The sequence below is a fragment of the Lithobates pipiens genome, unplaced genomic scaffold, assembly GCF_037356315.1.
Source record: "Lithobates pipiens isolate NorthernLeopardFrog02 unplaced genomic scaffold, aLitPip1_a1.2 Scaffold_19, whole genome shotgun sequence".
In the NCBI taxonomy this organism is placed as follows: Eukaryota; Metazoa; Chordata; class Amphibia; order Anura; family Ranidae; genus Lithobates; species Lithobates pipiens.
In genome coordinates, this window is record NW_027507764.1 from 117955005 (window position 1) to 117973710 (window position 18706).

The 18706-nt window shown below is 42.9% G+C and overlaps 1 protein-coding gene across 5 annotated transcripts in view; it reads left to right on the plus strand.

Annotated features, from left to right (window-relative positions):
- The window catches only part of XYLB (xylulokinase), a 242160-nt gene that overhangs the window by 10454 nt on the left and 213000 nt on the right, over positions 1–18706 (plus strand). For all 5 annotated transcript variants that reach the window (XM_077491188.1, XM_077491191.1, XM_077491187.1 and 2 more), the window contains 3 exons: positions 8083–8152; positions 12363–12443; positions 16982–17068. In XM_077491188.1, coding sequence (XP_077347314.1) covers positions 8083–8152; positions 12363–12443; positions 16982–17068 — 238 coding nt within the window. The remainder of the gene's footprint in view (positions 1–8082; positions 8153–12362; positions 12444–16981; positions 17069–18706) is intronic.

The following is an 18706-nucleotide window of genomic DNA, read 5'->3' on the forward strand; positions in this document are numbered from 1 at the left end:
TTGGATTCGATTACTTCCCGGATGGGCAAGTATATTGACCATTTCTAGCATCCTCCTCTGCTGCCAGCTGCAGCAATGTCTCCTCTCTACGTGATAAACTGCAGGGTTTTCCGAGTGCTGAGTGTTCAGGTAGGAGGAGATTTCCACTACAGCCTTTGTCCTCATGCTGTTATGGGAGGCGGATCAGTCATCAGTCAAAATGTGACATCCCACCCACTGTGTTCTTTTTTTAGTTACTAGGTATGGAGGAGGAGGAGGGAGGGACTAGGTTGTCATTTAGGATCTGTATACACACCAAAATGTGCGATATCAATACCCTGTGACCTGAAAAGCTCAACTCAACAAAGAAATGTTCTCTGCAGCAATATAGACCAAACTGAGCATGTGCAGCTTTACTACTCTGACTGTGTCTTATCTAGCCAAGCCCAGAGAGACCCTGCAGGAGGGGGAGCATTTGTCCATACAGGATCAAAGAGCCTTTTTACAAAATACAGAGAGGATTAACTGCTTAAGTTCCACCGTGAGTATAACAAACATTCTATTCTGCATATACAGACAGATTTTACTGTTGTGGGTTTAGTAACACTTTAAGCTATGGCTTAATTATAAGCTTATGATTAAGCACGAAATGCGTTAAGATCTCCTTATGTGATGTGTAAAGTCTACTTTGTTCAATAAAAAACATATGAGGAAAGTGGCTGTCCCAGAAGTTTCTCTTGGATGAAGGTAAAATCCTGTTTAAGTTGCAAGCCACTGGAGTAGTAGCTTACACAAGGCTATGGACTCCCTGTGTGTTGCCGCAGATTGGCCCAGTGCTACACATGGAGTGATTCACATGCTCCTCCATACCTGGAAGTACAAGATATCTTCCTAAGTCTCCTTGCACTAGCATCGGCGGAAGCAAAGCAAAAGTAAGTATATGCTGGAAGAAAAGTGTGGAATTAAAGCTGATCTCCAAGTTTCATTAAGAGAAGTATGCCTTTAAGAAAAAAGAAAAACTAACACTCATACTCACCTAGATATCTGCGGCACCAATCCCAGCTGCAGCTGTCCTCCACTGCCTCTAAGCCCTTGTACACACGGTCGGACATTCCGATGCACAATGTCCGATAGGACCGCGTTGTCGGATAATCCGACCGTGTTTGGGCTCCATCGGACTGTTTCCGTTGGAGTATCCGACGGACCAAGTTATCCAGCTGGGCTATAAAATTTTCCGACAAAATGATCTGATCGGACTTTGTCCGATCACGTGTAGAGAATTCCGATCAGACAAAGTGCCACGCATGCTCAGATCAAATTCCTAGACCAAAGCTATTGGCTACTAGCCTGAACGTAGTCCCGTCCTAACGAAATAACGTCATCACGTTAAGTACAATTGGATTTTCTGACAACTTTGTCCAACTGTGTGTATGCAACAGTTTCGGACAAAATCCGTTGGACAAAAGCCGACGGATTTGGTTGTCGGAATGTCCGACCGTGTGTACAAGGGATAAGACTTAGAACTGACTTAAAACTGAATGATCAAAGACCGCTGATCACTCAGTTCTTTTGTTCTTCAGACCCTTCAGCGCTCATTGGAGCGCTGAGCTGTGGCGGGGGCAGGAGTGCCTGTCTCAGAGCGGCTTGCTGGGAGGCCTGGCCCTAGACCGGCTTTGTGTTGTCACCCAACAGTGGGCTTTAGCCTGCTGTCAGCTGAAAATGGGTCACAGGAGTGCAGAACGAGCTGAACTCCTGTGATTCATAGGAGAAGTATAACCAAAATAGCTTAGGCTATACTTCTCCTTTATAATTTATATAGTTGGTTTGGACCAGCTTAGCCCAAACCAACTGTATAAAGTTACATTAAACCTGGAGATCAGCTCTTAACCACTTGACGTCCACGCTATAGCTGAATGACGGCCACAGCGCGGATCTGAATTTCCGGGAGGCCGTCATATGACAGCTTCCCCTGTGTGCACCCTACAGGGAGTGCGTGGAGTGTGCTGTGATCACCAAGTCACTGAGTCCCAGCCCCTTACCATTTGATCAGCTGTCAGCCAATGACAGCTGATCACATGATGTAAACAAAAGCTTGGTAATCGTTTTTTTTTCTCTTCACTCTGACAGCATGAGGAGAAAAAAAAGCTGATCACTGGCTCATCTGCAAGGGACATCTGCCAGTTCCCACAGTGCCCACCAGCGCCACCTATCGATGCCCATGAGTGCCACCTATCAATGCCCACAAGTGCCACCAATCAATGCCCACCAGTGGTGCCAATCAGTGTCACCTAGCAGTGCTGCCTATCAGTGTAACTGATCAGTGCCCATTATTGCCACCCATCAGTGCCCATCACTGCCACCCATGAGTGCCCATCACTGCCACCTATCAGTGCCCATCAGTGCCGCCTCATCAGTGTACATCAATGAAGGAGAAAAATGACCTGTTTTAAAATTTTATAACAAAAATAAAAACCGCAGAGGTGATCAAATACCACCAAAACAAAGCTCTATTTGTGGGAAAAAATTGATAAAAATGATATTTGGGTACAGTGTTGTATGACCAGCGACCACACAGTTGTTATTCAAAGTGCGACAGCATTGAAAGCTGAAAATTGGTCTAGACAGGAAGTGGTTAAGCAAACCTGTAGCTTTAAAATGATGAATTGGAAGGTAGAGAGAATGCTGAATCTTGCGGTGTGTTGTGTGTTATTCCGCTGATCAGTGCATATCAAATAGTGACTTAGGTTGAGTATTTTTTCCATAACCCAGAGAACATTTCATCATATCTATTAGGCTTTAGTACTTGATCTACTGATGGAGAAAAGATTTGGAGCAGATGGAGTTTAGCGTATCAAGTTTCCTACAGAGATAAAAGTAATTGATGTGTCAGCTGTAGAAACAGTTACGTTAAAGCAATCCTAAACCACAGATGGGTGAGTTGCATTATATCCCATTGATCTATAGTAGAGTGCCAAATATTTTACTCCCTGTGAGAACTGCAAGCTTAATGTAAACCCTGCCCCAATGATAGCATCAATTTAGATAGTACAGGCCGCCTGTCAGAATTCACCGCCTGACAGCTTAACTTCATGAGTCATCCTTGTTCTGATTATCAGGAAAAAAGAGATAATTCTACACACATTGCAAGAAGCTCGTATTTTGTAAAACTTATAAAAATGTGCTTACCATCAAAGTCATGACTTCCAGTGTGGTAGGGATTCCTTAGGAATCGTTCCCTTCTGCATTATACTGCTGTCTTTAGGTAAGACCGGCCTTTCTCAACCTATTCAACACAAAGGAAGCCATGAAATGCCCCCTGCTGAAATCCCCTTTCCCAGCATGAATTTTTGCCCCCCAACCCCCCCCCCCAAGCTCAAATCCCCTCATTCCTCATATGCCCCCAGCATAAATCCACCCCCTCCTCAAAAGAAATTCACCCCTCCTAGTACTAATCCTCTACTCTCAAATTTGCCCTTTGAGCACAAATTCTCTCCTCCCTCTACAAATCCCCCCCTCCCAGGAAACCCCCCCCCCCAATCCCACATCCTAGCACAAATATCCCCCACCTCCCCTAAATTTCCCCTCCTATCACAAATACCCCCAATCATCCCTCCTAGCACAAATCCTCTCCCCCTACCATATCACATTTAAATTCCCTCTCCTAGCACAAATTTTATTTCCCAATCCCCGTCCCAACACAAATTCCCTCATTTCACTACTCCTAGCACACCTCCCCAAATGTTCCCTTCTAGAACAATTCTTATCCCCTGCTACCCCCAGCTTTCCCCATCCCAAAACAAATCCCCTCTCCTCAACCTCCTTGTGGTGCCCCCCCACCTCACATGATACCACAGTGCCCAGGGCAGCCGTCCCTCCTGCCCACCCCTTGTCCCGGCACCGCTTCAGGGAAACTGAGTGACACCAAATTCTAACAGCAGGGAGAGGATAACACCAGTGGACATCACATCTTGGTTATATGTATATTTTTACACACAATCTGCCCTCATTACCCTTCACCAGAGAATATATATGGAATGAGGTCTGTACTGGTTGGTGAATACTTCAAAATGATTGCCCCTCCCTGTTTCTTCCCTGATATAAGTCTTTCAGAAGTAGGGAGGCTGCATTAAAAGAGATGTATGGCCAAAGCTTTTTTGATCATACTTCTCTTGTGGGTCACAGGAGTGCAGTTGCTTGTTCTCTCCTGTGACCCAGAATCAGCTATCTATCAGCTGACATGGAAAAGCCGCTCCAGGCTCTGGTAGGATTCTGACCATATTGTCGGGCTTCACCCAGCCTCCCGATTTACAGCTAGCTCCAGCTCTCGTTTGAGAGCCAAAGCTAGCTGGACCCAGGCCTTCTTCAGCCTGGGACTTCAGTGAGTGCTGGAGGGCAGAGCAGAGAGCAGTGACTGACAGTCACCACTCTCAGCTTTGAAAGGACTGAGAACTGGGTGATCAGTGGTCACATCACAGAGATGCTGCAACGTAGAGGTGAGTATGTATGTTTATTTTTTATTAACCTCAAACTTCTCCTTTAAAGCTATTGTGGCCTTACTTCCCTTATGGATCATAGGTGTGCACTTCAATCTGCACTCCTGTCACCCATTTTTAGCCGATAGCGGGCTAAAGCCCATTGTCTTCTGAGGTCACTCAGCCAGTCCAGGCTCTGGAAAGATTCTAACTTTACAGTTGGTATTCACCCAGATCCCTGGACTAACAACTGGCTCAACCTGGCGCTTCAGTGAGCACTGGGGGGGGCAGAACATAGAGCCGGTGACTGACAGCCACTGGCCCTCTGCAGACTGAAGACCAAGACCTGAGTGATCAGCAATCTTTAATTGCTTAGATCTCAGTTCTAGAGGTGGTGGGGGACAGATGAGGCATGGCTCGATGCTGCATCTACTTAGGTGAGTATGGATGTTTTTTTTAATTCCCACACTTCTCTTTTATGCCCTTAGTCTCTGTACTAGACTCTAATATAATTTTAATGCATCTATTCATTTCTGAAAGTTGTATACTCTTAGATGAGGCAGCAGACAATTGGACATGCTCCACTGTCATATCTATATATGAGCATCTATATTATTCCTTTAATGTGCATGCACAGTCTTACTTGCCAATAGGGATGCTCAATTTGAAGAGGAAAGATTGAGATTTGCATATAACTTCAGCTGCCTAGAAGAAAGGTTGAGATTTGCCTATAGCGTTAGCTGCCTATTTACCTGAGTCTACTTCTCTTTTAAATTAGTGGCTTTACTTACCTCTGATCATTCATAGCATACTGGGCACAGTTTAGCAGGCCATGCACTGATTGAATTTTGTCTGGCTCCTGATGAAACAGCTGAAATTCATTTTATGAGTGGCCCTATCGGAACCTTCCCACCCAACATTCTTTCACTGAATAATTGAAGGAGCCAGGTGAAAAATTGTCAGCCAAAGAGTGACAGTATCCAATCAGATGCAGTCGCTGTTTGGGTATTCTGACAGTTTCTGGTGCTTGCTGTCAGAATACAGTAGCAGGGCAAAGGGAATATTAAAGCTCCAAGCAGTCACTAAGTGGCACTCTTCAGTTGAATAAAAAAGTTACAGGTTAATGAAATATATAAAAAATTCAATACAAAAATACCAACCATAAGTACCTTCACCAACCACACCAACATTGTCTAATTGCAGGGAAAGCAGCTGCGCAGTCACCCATACATTTTTCAACATCGGCGAGTGGCTGGCCTTCAGATAAAAGTGGTCTCCGTGACGGATTCACCACAAGATCACTTTTATCGGGGGAGGGAGAGGACCCCTCCCGCCACGTTTCGGTCATCTCGGTCGCTTTCCGGTAGCGGCAGAGATGATTGCATCCCTCCCCCTGACAGGCCTGGAGCCGAGTAACGAAAAGATGGCCCCTGCTCGGCTCCATAACATTCAAATGTCAATTCTGCCCAATGGTCTTAAAGGGGATTATTTTATTTTTTTTTGCGAAAAAAAAAATTACATTTCATTTTTTTTTTTTTTTTTTTTTCTTAATTGTATTTTAGTGTTAATGTTAGATCTCAAGTATTTTTGTCCACAGATTTTACATTTAAGAGATCCTGTCATGCTTTTTTAGATGTTTACATTCCCTGTAATTGGAATAAAAGTGACCCAATTTTTTTTCTAAAAGGACAGTGTAAAAATAAAAAAGTTAAATAAATAAGAGAAAAAAAAAATTGAAAGTGCCCCGCCCCGCCAAAGGTCGTGCGCAGAAGCGAACACATACGTAAGTTGCGCTCGCATATGAAAATATTGCCGCGATCGTTAGAGCAAGAGCAATAATTCTAGCACTAGCCCTCCTCTGTAACTCTAAATATATAACCTGTAGAAATTTTTAAACGTTGCCTATGGAGATTTTTACAGGTCAACGTTTTTTGCCATTCCATGAGCGGGCGCAATTTTGAAGCATGACATGTTGGGTATCAATTTACTCGGCATAACATTATCTTTCACAGTATAAAAAAAATCTGGGCTACCTTTACTGTTTCCTTATTTTTTAAGTCAAAAAGGTGTATTTTTTCCACTTGTAAGACCGCTGCGCAAATACGGTGTGCCATAAGTGCAATGACTACCATTTTATTGAAAAAATATATATAATATTTGGGGGTTCTAAGTAATTTTTTAGCCAAAAAAAAATATTTTAACTTGTAAACAACAAACAATAGCAGTACTGCAGATTCATCTGCCTGTGCTGTACAGCATGGATGGAGGAATCTTTTAGATTTTTTACGTTAAGCCAGTAGGCTGAGCTAAAAAAATAAAATAAAAATCTGTTAGTGTATGACCAGCTTTAGAATCACCTATGATTGTGACCAAGCACTCTACTTTTAATTCCGCATACACACGACCGGACTTTCCGGCAGACTAGGTCCGAAGGGATTAGTCCATCGGACAATCCGATCCTGTGTGGGATAGTCCGATCGTTTTTCGGAAAAAAAAAAATCAGACGGACCTAGAAATAGATCATGTTTCAAATCTATCCAATGGACTCAATTCTGACGGACTAAAATTGGGAAAACCGTTCGTCTGTGTGCTGGTCCGACGGACCAAATGCGATGCAAGGGAAGCTATTGGCTACTGGCTATTGAACTTCCTTGTTTCCTTGTTCCTAGTTTAGTCCCATTTACGTCATCACGTTCAAAATGAACGGACTTTCGAACTGACTTAGTCCGTTCGTGTGTGGCCTAGTCCTTTCATTCGTTGGAAAAATCCATCGGAACTCTGCCGAAAGTCAGTAGGGAGGACTGTGGGACCTAGTCTGTGGGAAAGTCCGGTCGTGTGTACGTGGCATTAGTGGGAAGCAGCCAAATCTGCAGCTGATTTGTCCATGTAAGGAGATGGCTAAATATGACAGATAAAGAATGTTTGTGGGGGTCCTAACTGCTCATATAACATTAAGGACAATGGGATCAGTTGTATGAAAGGTGAATACTCACCAAGGCAGCCATCCAACAGCTGCACTGATCATTCTGCCTGAATGATGTAGGATACCTTAATAGATAAGAAATGGGCTGGAGAATTGGAAAGGGGTTACCTAAATGTGCTTACTTTTGACAAAGAAAGTCTAAAACAAGCCTATTTCATAGTGTTTGCAGTCTAAAGTCTCGTACACATGATCGGATTTTATGCCAGGAATTGTGTGATGATAGACTGTTGGCCGAAAATCCGACCGTTTGTGCGTTCAATCAGACAATTGCTGTCAGACTTTCCGCTGACAAATGTTGGATGACCGGATTATAAATTTTCCGCGGACGACGGCCTGTTGTTGGATTTTCTTATCATGTGTACACAAGTCCGCTCGGAATCAATGCTCACCAAATATGACATTAGCAGTAGGTGCCCACAGGGTGGCGCTCAAGAGCTTAAATTCCTCATAGTACATCACTATGTTCGTGTTTGTTGGCTGACAATTGTATAGCGTTTGTATGCAAGACAAGTTCACGGCACACGCCCTTCGGACAAAAATTGAATGCTTTGCCTGCGGAAAATCCGATTGTGTGTACGAGGCTTTAATTACTGGGTAGTAATGGAGATAATAGCACTGTAAGAAATCTGTGTTTATGCATATTTTCAGGACACGAGGTGGAGTCCATGTCCACAGTGACAAGCTGACCGTAACTTCACCTGTGTTAATGTGGGTTAAGGTAAGAAATTCTTACTGATTTAATTATTCATTGACCTCTGACTTCTGTACGTGGTTTTACACAAGTATGAGCTAGCATACACTACCTTCTTTTTATCAGCAAAATAACAAAGCTTTGCAGCTCTGTACAGTCAGTAGATGCATAGCTCCCAACTGTCCCTGATTTCAAGGGACTGTCCCTTATTTGGAGCAATGTCCCTCTGTCCCTCATTCCCCCTCATTTTGGTGTGATCTATATAGTTCTATATAAAATCCACTTTTTATCTTTCAAAAAGTGTTTCCCAGTGCTAAACCTTTCATCCAACTTCCAAATTGCTGCATTTGTACATTTTAAAAGCCAATATAAAGGAATAATAGTGGTAAAAATAAAGCCCTTGTGGATTTAATCAACCTTTTTTTTGGTTAATTCTCCTTTGGGGTGTGTGGCAGGGGGTGTGTCCTATGCCTACATATGTTTGCTAGTAGGTGTCCCTCATTCCCATCTTAAAATGTTGGGCGGTATGGTAGATGTATGAAATATTCCCCAATCTTGGGAATGCTTCATAACTACAAAATGATCAGTTGAGAAAGTTCACTGAGAAAAGGTAGGACTAGTATCCATACACTGTTAGATTTCTCTTTTTCAACCTATGGACTAAAGGAGCAAAAATCAGTGGATTCCTCCATACACACTTATTTTATTCAGACAGACACAATTTTAAAATAAACATTTGATGAGCTGGGTGGTACTAACAGGGGCACTCACCATTTGATCTTTGTCTGATTCAGCAGGAATCAGCTGAAAATTGAGCCTGGTATGGTTAACTTTAAAGAGGGAGTCCATCAAAAAAAAAATATTAAAAGCCAGCAGCTACAAATACTGCAGCTGCTGACTTTTAATAAATGGACACTTACCTTTCCTGGAGTCAAGGGATGTAGGCAGCCGAAGCCGAGCAAACGCTCAGCTCTTAGCTGCTGCTGGTGCTATTTTCGGTGAGGGAATCAGGAAGTGAAGTGTTGCGGCTTCACTTCCCGGTTCCCTACTGCGCATGCGCTAATCGCTCTGCACGTCATAAGTGGTTCCCGCTATCTCCTGGGACCTGTGTGTTTCCCAGGAGGCAGCGGGGGGCGGGGGGATGGGGGGGCGCAGGAGTCTATTCCCGAAAGTATCATACAGGTATCTGCACCTTCCTCTCCCCTGAAAGTTGCCAATTGTGGCAACGGAGGGGGGGAGGAATCAGATGAGTGGAAGTTCCACTTTTGGGTGGAACTCCGCTTTAAACAGAACTGAGACCCCTTTCACACCACGCCGCCCATAGCATCGGCGGTAAAACAATTTTTAGCGGCTTTTTACCGTCAGATTTGCGGCGCATTTCGGCCGCTAGCGGGGTGCTTTTACCCCCCGCTAGCGGCTGAGAAAGGGTTAAAACCACAGGCAATACGCCACAATAGCGGCGTTTTGCTGGCGGTAATACAGCACTGCCCCATTGATTTCAATGGGGAGCAGCGGTGGAGGAGCGGTAAACACACCCTCTGGGCTTTCACACTACAGACAATGGTGCAGCTGTTTTAGGGCAGATTGCAGGCGCTATTTCTAATGATATAGCGCCTGCAAAACGCCCTGGTGTGAAAGGGGTCTTAACCCATTGATTTAACGGTTTAAAAAAACAGTTACATTCCCAGCATGTCGGGAGTGTTAACTGTAACATTTGCTTATGCTCTCAACCAAACTGTCAATCTATCAAATGGCTGGTGCCATAACTGATCATGTGTGCAGAACCTTGGCAGTTGCAGATCAAACAAAGGTTAAGATGGCAGCTTCCTTGGCTGAAAAGGATAGGAGGGTTTAGTTCCACTTTAATAGGATTGCTGCATAAGACCTGGCCTGTAGCAGCTGTTCAAACATTTGTCAATGGCAGTAGGTTACATAATGGATGTGCATCAGAACTGGAGTAATACACATATAAATATATTTAAATATTTAAATTATATTAATATATTTAAAATATAAAACTTTGTGAAGATGTCCTTCATTCTTAAAAGTGTATGCAAGCAAGGTCAACTCAACAAAATTTTGATATTTTTATTAATCCCTCTAAATTCAAAGGGAAATACTTTGGAGCTCCAACAACCATAATAGCTACTGGTTAGAATTAGTTTATGCTAGAAGAATAGGGAAACCCTCCATATTTAAAGGAGAAGTACAGCCAAAGCGAATTTGGCTGTACTTCTCCTGTAGATCACAGAAGTGCAGTTGATATTACACTCTTGTGGCCCGTTTTCAGCAGACAGCGGGCTGAAGCCCACTGTCAGCTGATGTCACAGAGCTGGGGCAAGATCGTGACAATAAAGTCGGGATTCACCTACATCGCTGGACCGTCACCTGGCTGTCAGAAAGCTGGGGATAGTTTGAGCCAGCCAGTCCCCGAACAGCTCAATGCTTTAGTGAGCCCCGGGGGTGGGGGTGGGGGGGGGCAGAGCAGAGAGCCGGTGACTGACAGTCAGCAGCTCTCTGCTCATGGAGCTCTGAGAACTGTGCAATCAGCGATCTTTGATCACTCGGTTCTCAGTCTTAGAGCTGGTAGGGGACAGATGCAGCACCCACCTAGGTAAGTATGATTTTGAAAAACAAAAACAAAAAAAGAACTTCTCTTTTAAAATACAAGTTCACATTTGCTGACAACAGAATTGCCCTTTCTGAGTGCTAAGTGGGAGGGGTCTGCCTGCTGTAATCACATGATCTGTTTCACCACCACTGTACAGAATACTCCCAGCCAAGGAAGCTTTTTATTTTCATATTTTGCCAGTTTTTGAAAATCACAGCTGACTGCAGATTGTTCTAGGAAAGTATTTTTTTATTAACACTAGGGCCTCATTTCACCGAGGAATATCGCATGTAATATCTGCATTACGTGACTCATTTGATCCAAATTTCACATGCGATATTTAAACTCCCAATTCACTTGATTATGAGATTATGTTATATTTACTGCAAAAATAAATGCACAGTAAATACATCATAAATGTATCCAAAAGTCAGTTCATAAAAAAATAAAAAATTACATTTGTTAAATAAGTCATGGTCCAGCCAACTGTTAGTTAATTAATATATGAGAATAATAGCTGGTTGTTAAGGAGCCAGCACCCGCCGGTATCCTAACAACCAATGACTCATTACTGCTGGATTCCCAGCTGACAGCAGAATGTAAACAAACCAGTTGAGACATTTAAAAACAAATATACAAAATAAACACTTGGGGTCCCCCCCCCCGCAAGCCATACCAGGGTCTGGTGTGAATTTTAATGGGACACATTGCCAGAAAGAAAAATGGTGCCCCCCCCAAAAAAGAACTCCATACCAGACCCTTTTCTGAGCATGCAGCCCAGGGGAGGGGAGGACCAGTGTGCACCCCCTCCTTCTGAACCATACCAGGCCCCATGCCCTCAACATGTGCCCCCACCCCCGCCAAAGCACCTTGTCCCCATGTTGATGAGGACAAGGGCTATTTTCCCCACAACCCTGGGGGGGCGGGGGGGCTTATCAAAGCTGGAAACAGATAAATCTTTAACAGTAAATAACATTACATAGTAACCCTACCCACACACAAAAAAATTCAAGTAAAAAAAACAAAAACAAAAAAAAAACAGTTTTTGATAAGTCCTTTACTTTAAAAAGTAAAAAATGTCCCTTTATGTACATACATCTTCAATCACATTGTCCACGTCAATCATGGTGTACGATGGCAGACAACCTGCATGAAAAAAAAAAAAAAAAACACAACGTCTGCCGAGATCCGATCAATCCCATCACGATCTTCACACCAACTGACATCTCCTGTTTACCCCACCACTGAAATAAACAAAGGGGCGGGTTCAACCGGTGAGGTAATTAACCGAATATGGACATGTTTGGTCAGTGCAAAGAAGATTGCTTAGTTTAAAACTAGAATTCCTCACCATTTAAAGAACTATCGCATTTATTATTTTAGAAATGTCTATGAAGTATTAATAGTGTTTTAGGAAAATACTGCATGCACTATTTTACTGCTGTTTTTAGTGAAGTATTTTAGCTTTAGTGAATTGTACCCTATATTACTGAAACGTGACTAATTTATATGTTACATTAGGCTTGAGAAAAGTGGAATTACCCTTTAAATCAATTTGTTATGGTTGTTTTAGGGTCAGCCAATTTTTGGAATTCTTGTGGTATTTTTATTTTTTATTTTTTGTAGGCTTTAGATTGTATCTTGGAGAGAATGAAATCTTCCGCATTTGACTTTTCCAAAGTGAAAGCTTTGTCAGGAACAGGTCAGGTAAGTGTTGAAATCCTGAAATGAATGTTTGCGGCCATACGGTGTACAGGACTGGAGTAGTTGTGTTTCTGGACACTCTAGAATATTATTGTTCTTTAGATCTAGGGAGGCAATTAATACAGTATTTCACAAAAGTGAGTACACCCCTCACATTTTTGTAAATATTTTATTATATCTTTTCTTGTGACAACACTGAAGAAATGACACTTTGCTACAATGTAAAGTAGTGAGTGTACAGCTTGTATAACAGTGTCAATTTTCGGTCCCCTCAAAATAACTCAACACACAGCCATTAATGTCTAAACCGCTGGCAACAAAAGTGAGTACACCCCTAAGTGAAAATGTCCAAACTGGGCCCAATTAGCTATTTTCTCTCCCCGGTGTCATGTGACTTGTTAGTGTTACAAGGTCTCAGGTGTGAATGGGGAGCAGGTGTGTTAAATTTGGTGTTATCGCTCTCAATCTCTCATACTGGTCACTGGAAGCTCAACATGGCACCTCATGCCAAATAATTCCTGAGGATCTGAAAAAAAGAATTGTTGCTTTACATAAAGATGACCTAGGCTATATCATAAAAAGTGTGCTCACCAAGGCCAAGATGCCGAGAGCGGTCGCTGTTGCGACTCGGCGCACACTGCCCCTGAAGGTGGCACAGAGGGTGGTTGGCACCAAGAGGCACAAGCTACCAGCTGGACAGTTACTTGCTTGGAGATCAGTAGGTAGCTTGAGCCGAACAGGTAAGTAGTGACCCGTGCGGGTCCAGTAACAGCAGCAACAAGTCCGTTAGGCAGAGAGCAAAGTCCAAGAGGCAGGCCGAGGGTCAAACACAGTTCAGATCAGGAATCAGTAGAAACCAGGAACGGTGAGGCAAAAGGGTAATCCGAGAACAAGCCAGGGGTTGATTACAGGAGACACGAGACAAGTCCAGGTACAGACCGAGAGTCAAACATGTTAGAGAGCAGAAGTCCAAGAGCAAAGCCAGAGGTCGGGTCCAGGAGAGAATCAGCAATCAAAAGTCAAAAGGCAATCCGGGTCACGACGGGTCAGACAGGTCACAGGAACAAACGCAGGGATCACAGGTAGCTGAAGACGAACCAGCAGTTTGCTTGAGTGCCAATGCTCCTTTTATAGGTCAGCAGAGGGGACACGCTGTGCGTGTGCTTGTGCGTGCGCTTGCGTGCACACGTTTGTACCGCTCAATGGGGACATGCATGTGCGTACGCCTCAGCGCATTTCTATTGTGCACAAATGTGCGCCAGAGTGCCGTCCCCCCGTGCGCATGCGGACAGGAATGCGCAACTGCCGCAGCCTATTCCCATGACAGCTATAAGAAGATTGCCAAGACCTGAAACTGAGCCATAGAACCATGTCCTGTGGTTTGATGAGACCAAGATAAACTTATTTGGTTCAGATGGTGCAAAGCATGTGTGGCGGCATCCAGGTGAGGAGTACAAAGACAAGTGTGTCTTGCCTACAGTGAAGCATCGTGGTGGGAGTGTCATGTCCTGGGGCTGCAGAGTGCTGGAGGGCTACAGTTCATTGAGGGAACCATGAATGCCAACATGTATTGTGACATACTGAAGCAGAGCATGATCCCCTGCCTTCAGAGACTGGGCCACAGGGCAATATTCCAACATAATTACGACGGCAAACACACCTCCAAGATGACCACTGCCTTTCTAAAGAAGCTGAGGGTAAAAGTTATGGACTGGTCAAGCATGTCTCCAGACCTAAACCCTATTGAGCATCTGTGGGGCATCCTCAAATGGAAGGCAGGGGAGCGCAAGGTCTCTAACATTCACCAGCTTCATGATGTCGTCATGGAGGAGTGGAAGAGGACTCCAGGGCAACTTGTGAAGCTCTGGTGAACTCCATGCCCAATAGGGCTAAGGCAATGCTGGAAATGGTGGCCACACAAAATCTTTACACTTTGGGCCCAATTTGGACATTTTCACTTAGGGGTGTACTCACTTTTGTTGCCAGCGGTTTAGACATTAATGGCTGTGTGTTGAGTAATTTTGAGGGGACAGCAAATTTACACTGTTATACAAGCTGTACATGCTCTACTTTACATTGTAGCAAAGTATCATTTCTTCAGTGTTGTCACATGAAAGATAAAAAAAAATATTTACAAAAATGTAAGGGGTGTACTCACTTTTGTGAGATACTGTGCATGAAAATCACATTTAATCTTAGAAATTAATTCATTTAAGAAAATGTTTCCACCCTGCTCCTTCTAATTTCTCATCACTGGGGTCAAAAATGAACGTCAATTCGATTCCATTAATGATTAGTAAATTGAACAAACTTCCTTAAACTGATATTTTTTAAATTAAATTCTACTAGTGTATGGCAAGCTTAAAGCGTAAGTTCACCTTTTCATGCAGGATTTGCTGTCACTGCCCATGCACTGCACAGAAGAGACAATTTAATGCAGCTGTGTAATCATTAAAACATCTTTAAATGCATTAAATGTATTTCTTTTAAATGCAAGCATGTAACTGAACTTACTTGGTATCCACCTCTTGCACTCCCCGAGAAGAAGAAAGAGGATATGGAGCCATTCATGTCTTGATAGGAGTATGCTGATAGGAGGAGAAAGCAGAGTGTAGTCCAGCCACGTTTTTTTTTTTTTGTGGTGCGTTTTTGTGTTGGACCATTCCCTATGCTCCAAAGAAGCCCATGTACCAAATGTTGGCACAGAGTCAGGAGCGTTTGGTGTGCGATTTTTGCTATGATTTTAGGGCATTTTTTTCACTCGTCAATTGTGGCAAAATCGCACCGCATTTGGGGTGCCATTAGCAAACAATGGCATCGCAAACGCGTCCTGTGTTTTGCAGCGATTCTGGAGTTGGGAGCAAAATTGTGCAATTCTGCCCACAATTTCATTACACTTGGGTGTGAATGTCGCCTAATGCAGACCATACATGGGTCAAATTCTGAATTAGGTCCACCTGATCGGACCTTGCAGTCTCCTAAATGGAGCAGCAGATGTCAGCTGACACCCGCTGCTATCCGGTCTGATCCTGCCCGCAAAATCCAGACAGATGGTGGTCCTATTTTCCATCCATCTGGCAGATCAGACTAGATAGGATCGGATGAAAACAGACAGGTGATCCCCCCATAGAAATGGGATTGTGTCCATGTATGCTCTGCATAGTGAGTGGAGACGGACCTGTCGTCTGCCTACTCAGCGGGGATCAGCGAAGTGATCCCCCACTGAACAAGCATATTCCATTAGGCAGAGGCGCCCGTGTGAAAGGGGCATTACTGTCTAGTTCCAAGCTGGGAGTCATTACACCCGGAGGAATGCCTGGCAATTTCTTCGCGTGGAAGACTGAGGGCATCTTGTGGTGGAAACAAGTATTGCGGGAACAACTTCAGACTAAATGTGAGAATTGCAGCAAAAGCTGTTTTTTATTTTCTTTTGCTTTTCAATTTTTAATATTAAAGTAATCCTATACGAAGATAAATACAGGGGCTGCCATCGCTGATCTTCCTTCTAAAATGCTAGCTACCAAGCTGCCTCTGACTTCATTACACTGGGTTTACTTTACTAAAACTGCAAATGTGCAAAATCTAGTGTAGCTCTGCATAGAAACAAATCAGCTTCCAGGTTTTTTTTTTGTCAAAGCTTAATTGAAGAAGCTGAAATTAGAGGTAGCTTGGCTACCATGCATAGCTGCACCGGATTTTGCATGCTCCAGGTTTAGTAAATCAACCCCAATGAGTCGTTGTCCTAGAAAAAGCATGCAGCAAGGGAAGTTAGACTACCTGTTCTTCATGCTTCTTCTGAGTAGGTGACTTAAAATTTACTGAAGCCTTTGGAGCATCATGACAGCCAGGTACCACCAATTTTAAAATGAAAGGTCAGCAATGGCCTAATTTTTTTATTTATTTTTTGTCAATACAGGTTTCCTTTAAGAGCAATTTAAAATAGAAATATGGTTAAAACTTTTTGTGTCTATACTTTTCTTGTGGGTCACAGGAGTGAACTTAGTTGTAGTTACTGACAGTGCCAGCCGCTCCCAATCCCTTCGCTTCAGAGAGAGCTGGAGGGGGAGAACACAGAGCGGTGACTGACAGTGACATCAGAACTGATTGAAAATTGAGTGATCAGTGGTCATGTGATCACTCAGTTCTTGGGCTTAGAGCTGACGTGCGAAAGCTGCAGCATCACAGCGATGCTGCAGCATACAGGTGAGTATGTATGTTTGTTTTTTTTTTATTCCTAAACTTCTCCTTTAAGCTAAAACTGTCTCCAAACTAGTTCTGAGCTCAGACAAGTTATTTGCAAGCACAATAGTCACAGCAATTGTGTATAATGTTACCCAGTAGATGTATTTGATTGTTTACCAGTAAGTTATTGAATGCCAGACCTCTAATACATATTTCATTATTTGCAAAGCCCTGTAGAAAATGCATCAATGTCATTACAATATGACAGACTATACATCAATTCTCAACAGTTTATGTATATATTCAGTTCTGGGAATGCTATGGTCAATGGTTGCTCTTGTTTTCCATTCATATTACAGCAACATGGCAGCGTGTATTGGAAAGAAGGCTCCAGAGTCATTTTAAATAGTTTACTACCTGAACGTCCTCTGCACACTTCACTGCAGGTCAGTATAAAAGGTCTATAGCTGGAATTAAGGAAGGTTACTAGATGTTTGCTTTCATTTTTTTCACCTGCACTAGAAACATAGCTCCCAACTGTCCCTGATTTGGAGGGACTGTCCCTTTGGATCAATGCCATGTCCCTTTGTCACTCTTTGCCCCTCATTTGTCCCTCATTTTGGTCTGATCTATATAGTTATATATAAAACACACTTTTTATCCTTCAAAAAGGTGCTAAACCTTTCATCCAAATTCAAAATTGCTGCATTTGTAAATTTTAAAAGCCAATATAAAGGAATAGTAGTAGTAAAAAAATGGCCTTGTGGATTTAATTACATTTTTTTGGGTTAATTATCCTTTAAGGGGGTGTGGCAAGGACATGTCCTATGCCTACATACATTTGCTAGTAGGTGTCCCTCATTCCCATCTCAAAATGTTGGGAGGTATTCTAGAAACCATGGTATATGCAATCTAAACTATTATACATGGGGCAAATTTCGGTAGGTTTCGGATGAACAGTGGGGGGACCTGGGCAACCACCTCCCACCTGACGCACCTCTATTACAAAATTGAAGGAACTAGGTGGAAAATTGTCAGCGGAACAGCGCCTGTATCCAATCAGTATATTTTGGATCCGGCTGTCAAAATACAGTAGCCACAATGGGAGATTCGTTCATCTGCGCTGTGTAGCAAAAATAAAGGAATAAGTAAATAATCAATAGATAAAAAAGGAATTGGCTTGATTTTTTTCCCCCATTCAAGATGCAGGTTAAATAGGAAAGCCTATATGTGTATGGCCAGCTTAACCAATTGCTAGAAGCAACACAAACATTTTCCTTTCCTTTCTTTAATATTAAAATATAGTATTGTGGTCAAACTTCTGTGCTCTTAACAAACTTTAATTTTTTTCTGGGAATTGTATGATGGAATGTGTATTAAGTTACAGGAAGAGATATATCCATTGCAACACTAGAGAAACCTAACCTGATTAGGTTTAGTCCATAGTACAACTAAATATTGATATATGCAATAATCTTCTATCGCATCAGCTTGGCTTATTCTGTTCTCTTCCTGCTACTGGAATTCCGTTCCTTTCTGCCCATTCATGGCAGTATATTAGCTCATGGCACTGGTAGTTTTCTACGCAGATTATAAAACAAGTGTAAAGCCTGGAGGCCCCTAGCTGTCCTTATAATGCAGTGTCCATGGCACTAAAGCACACCCTAAAAACTAACTCTGTAGGGGATATTTAGTAAAACAGGAGTACTCAGAATCTGGTGCACATGTGCATGGTAGTCAATCAGCTTCTAACTTCACCGTGCTTAATTAAACCAGGAAACTGATTGGTTTCTATGCAGAGCGGCACCGGATTGTACACCATGCAGTTTTAGTAAATAACGCCCTGTAAGGCTGGCCATACATTGTTCAATTTTCCTTGTATGCAATCAGGCATGTGCTTACACTACATAGCTGAAGGTAAATCTATAGGAAATTGAATAAGAAAATTGTATAATGTATGGCCAGTATATCTCTACACCCAACATTTACAGTACCCTAAACTCTAGAATACCTTAATGTGGGAGAGTATTCTGCTGACCTCTGTGCAATTGCTCCCTCACTGGCCATAAAATATACCTTGCTCT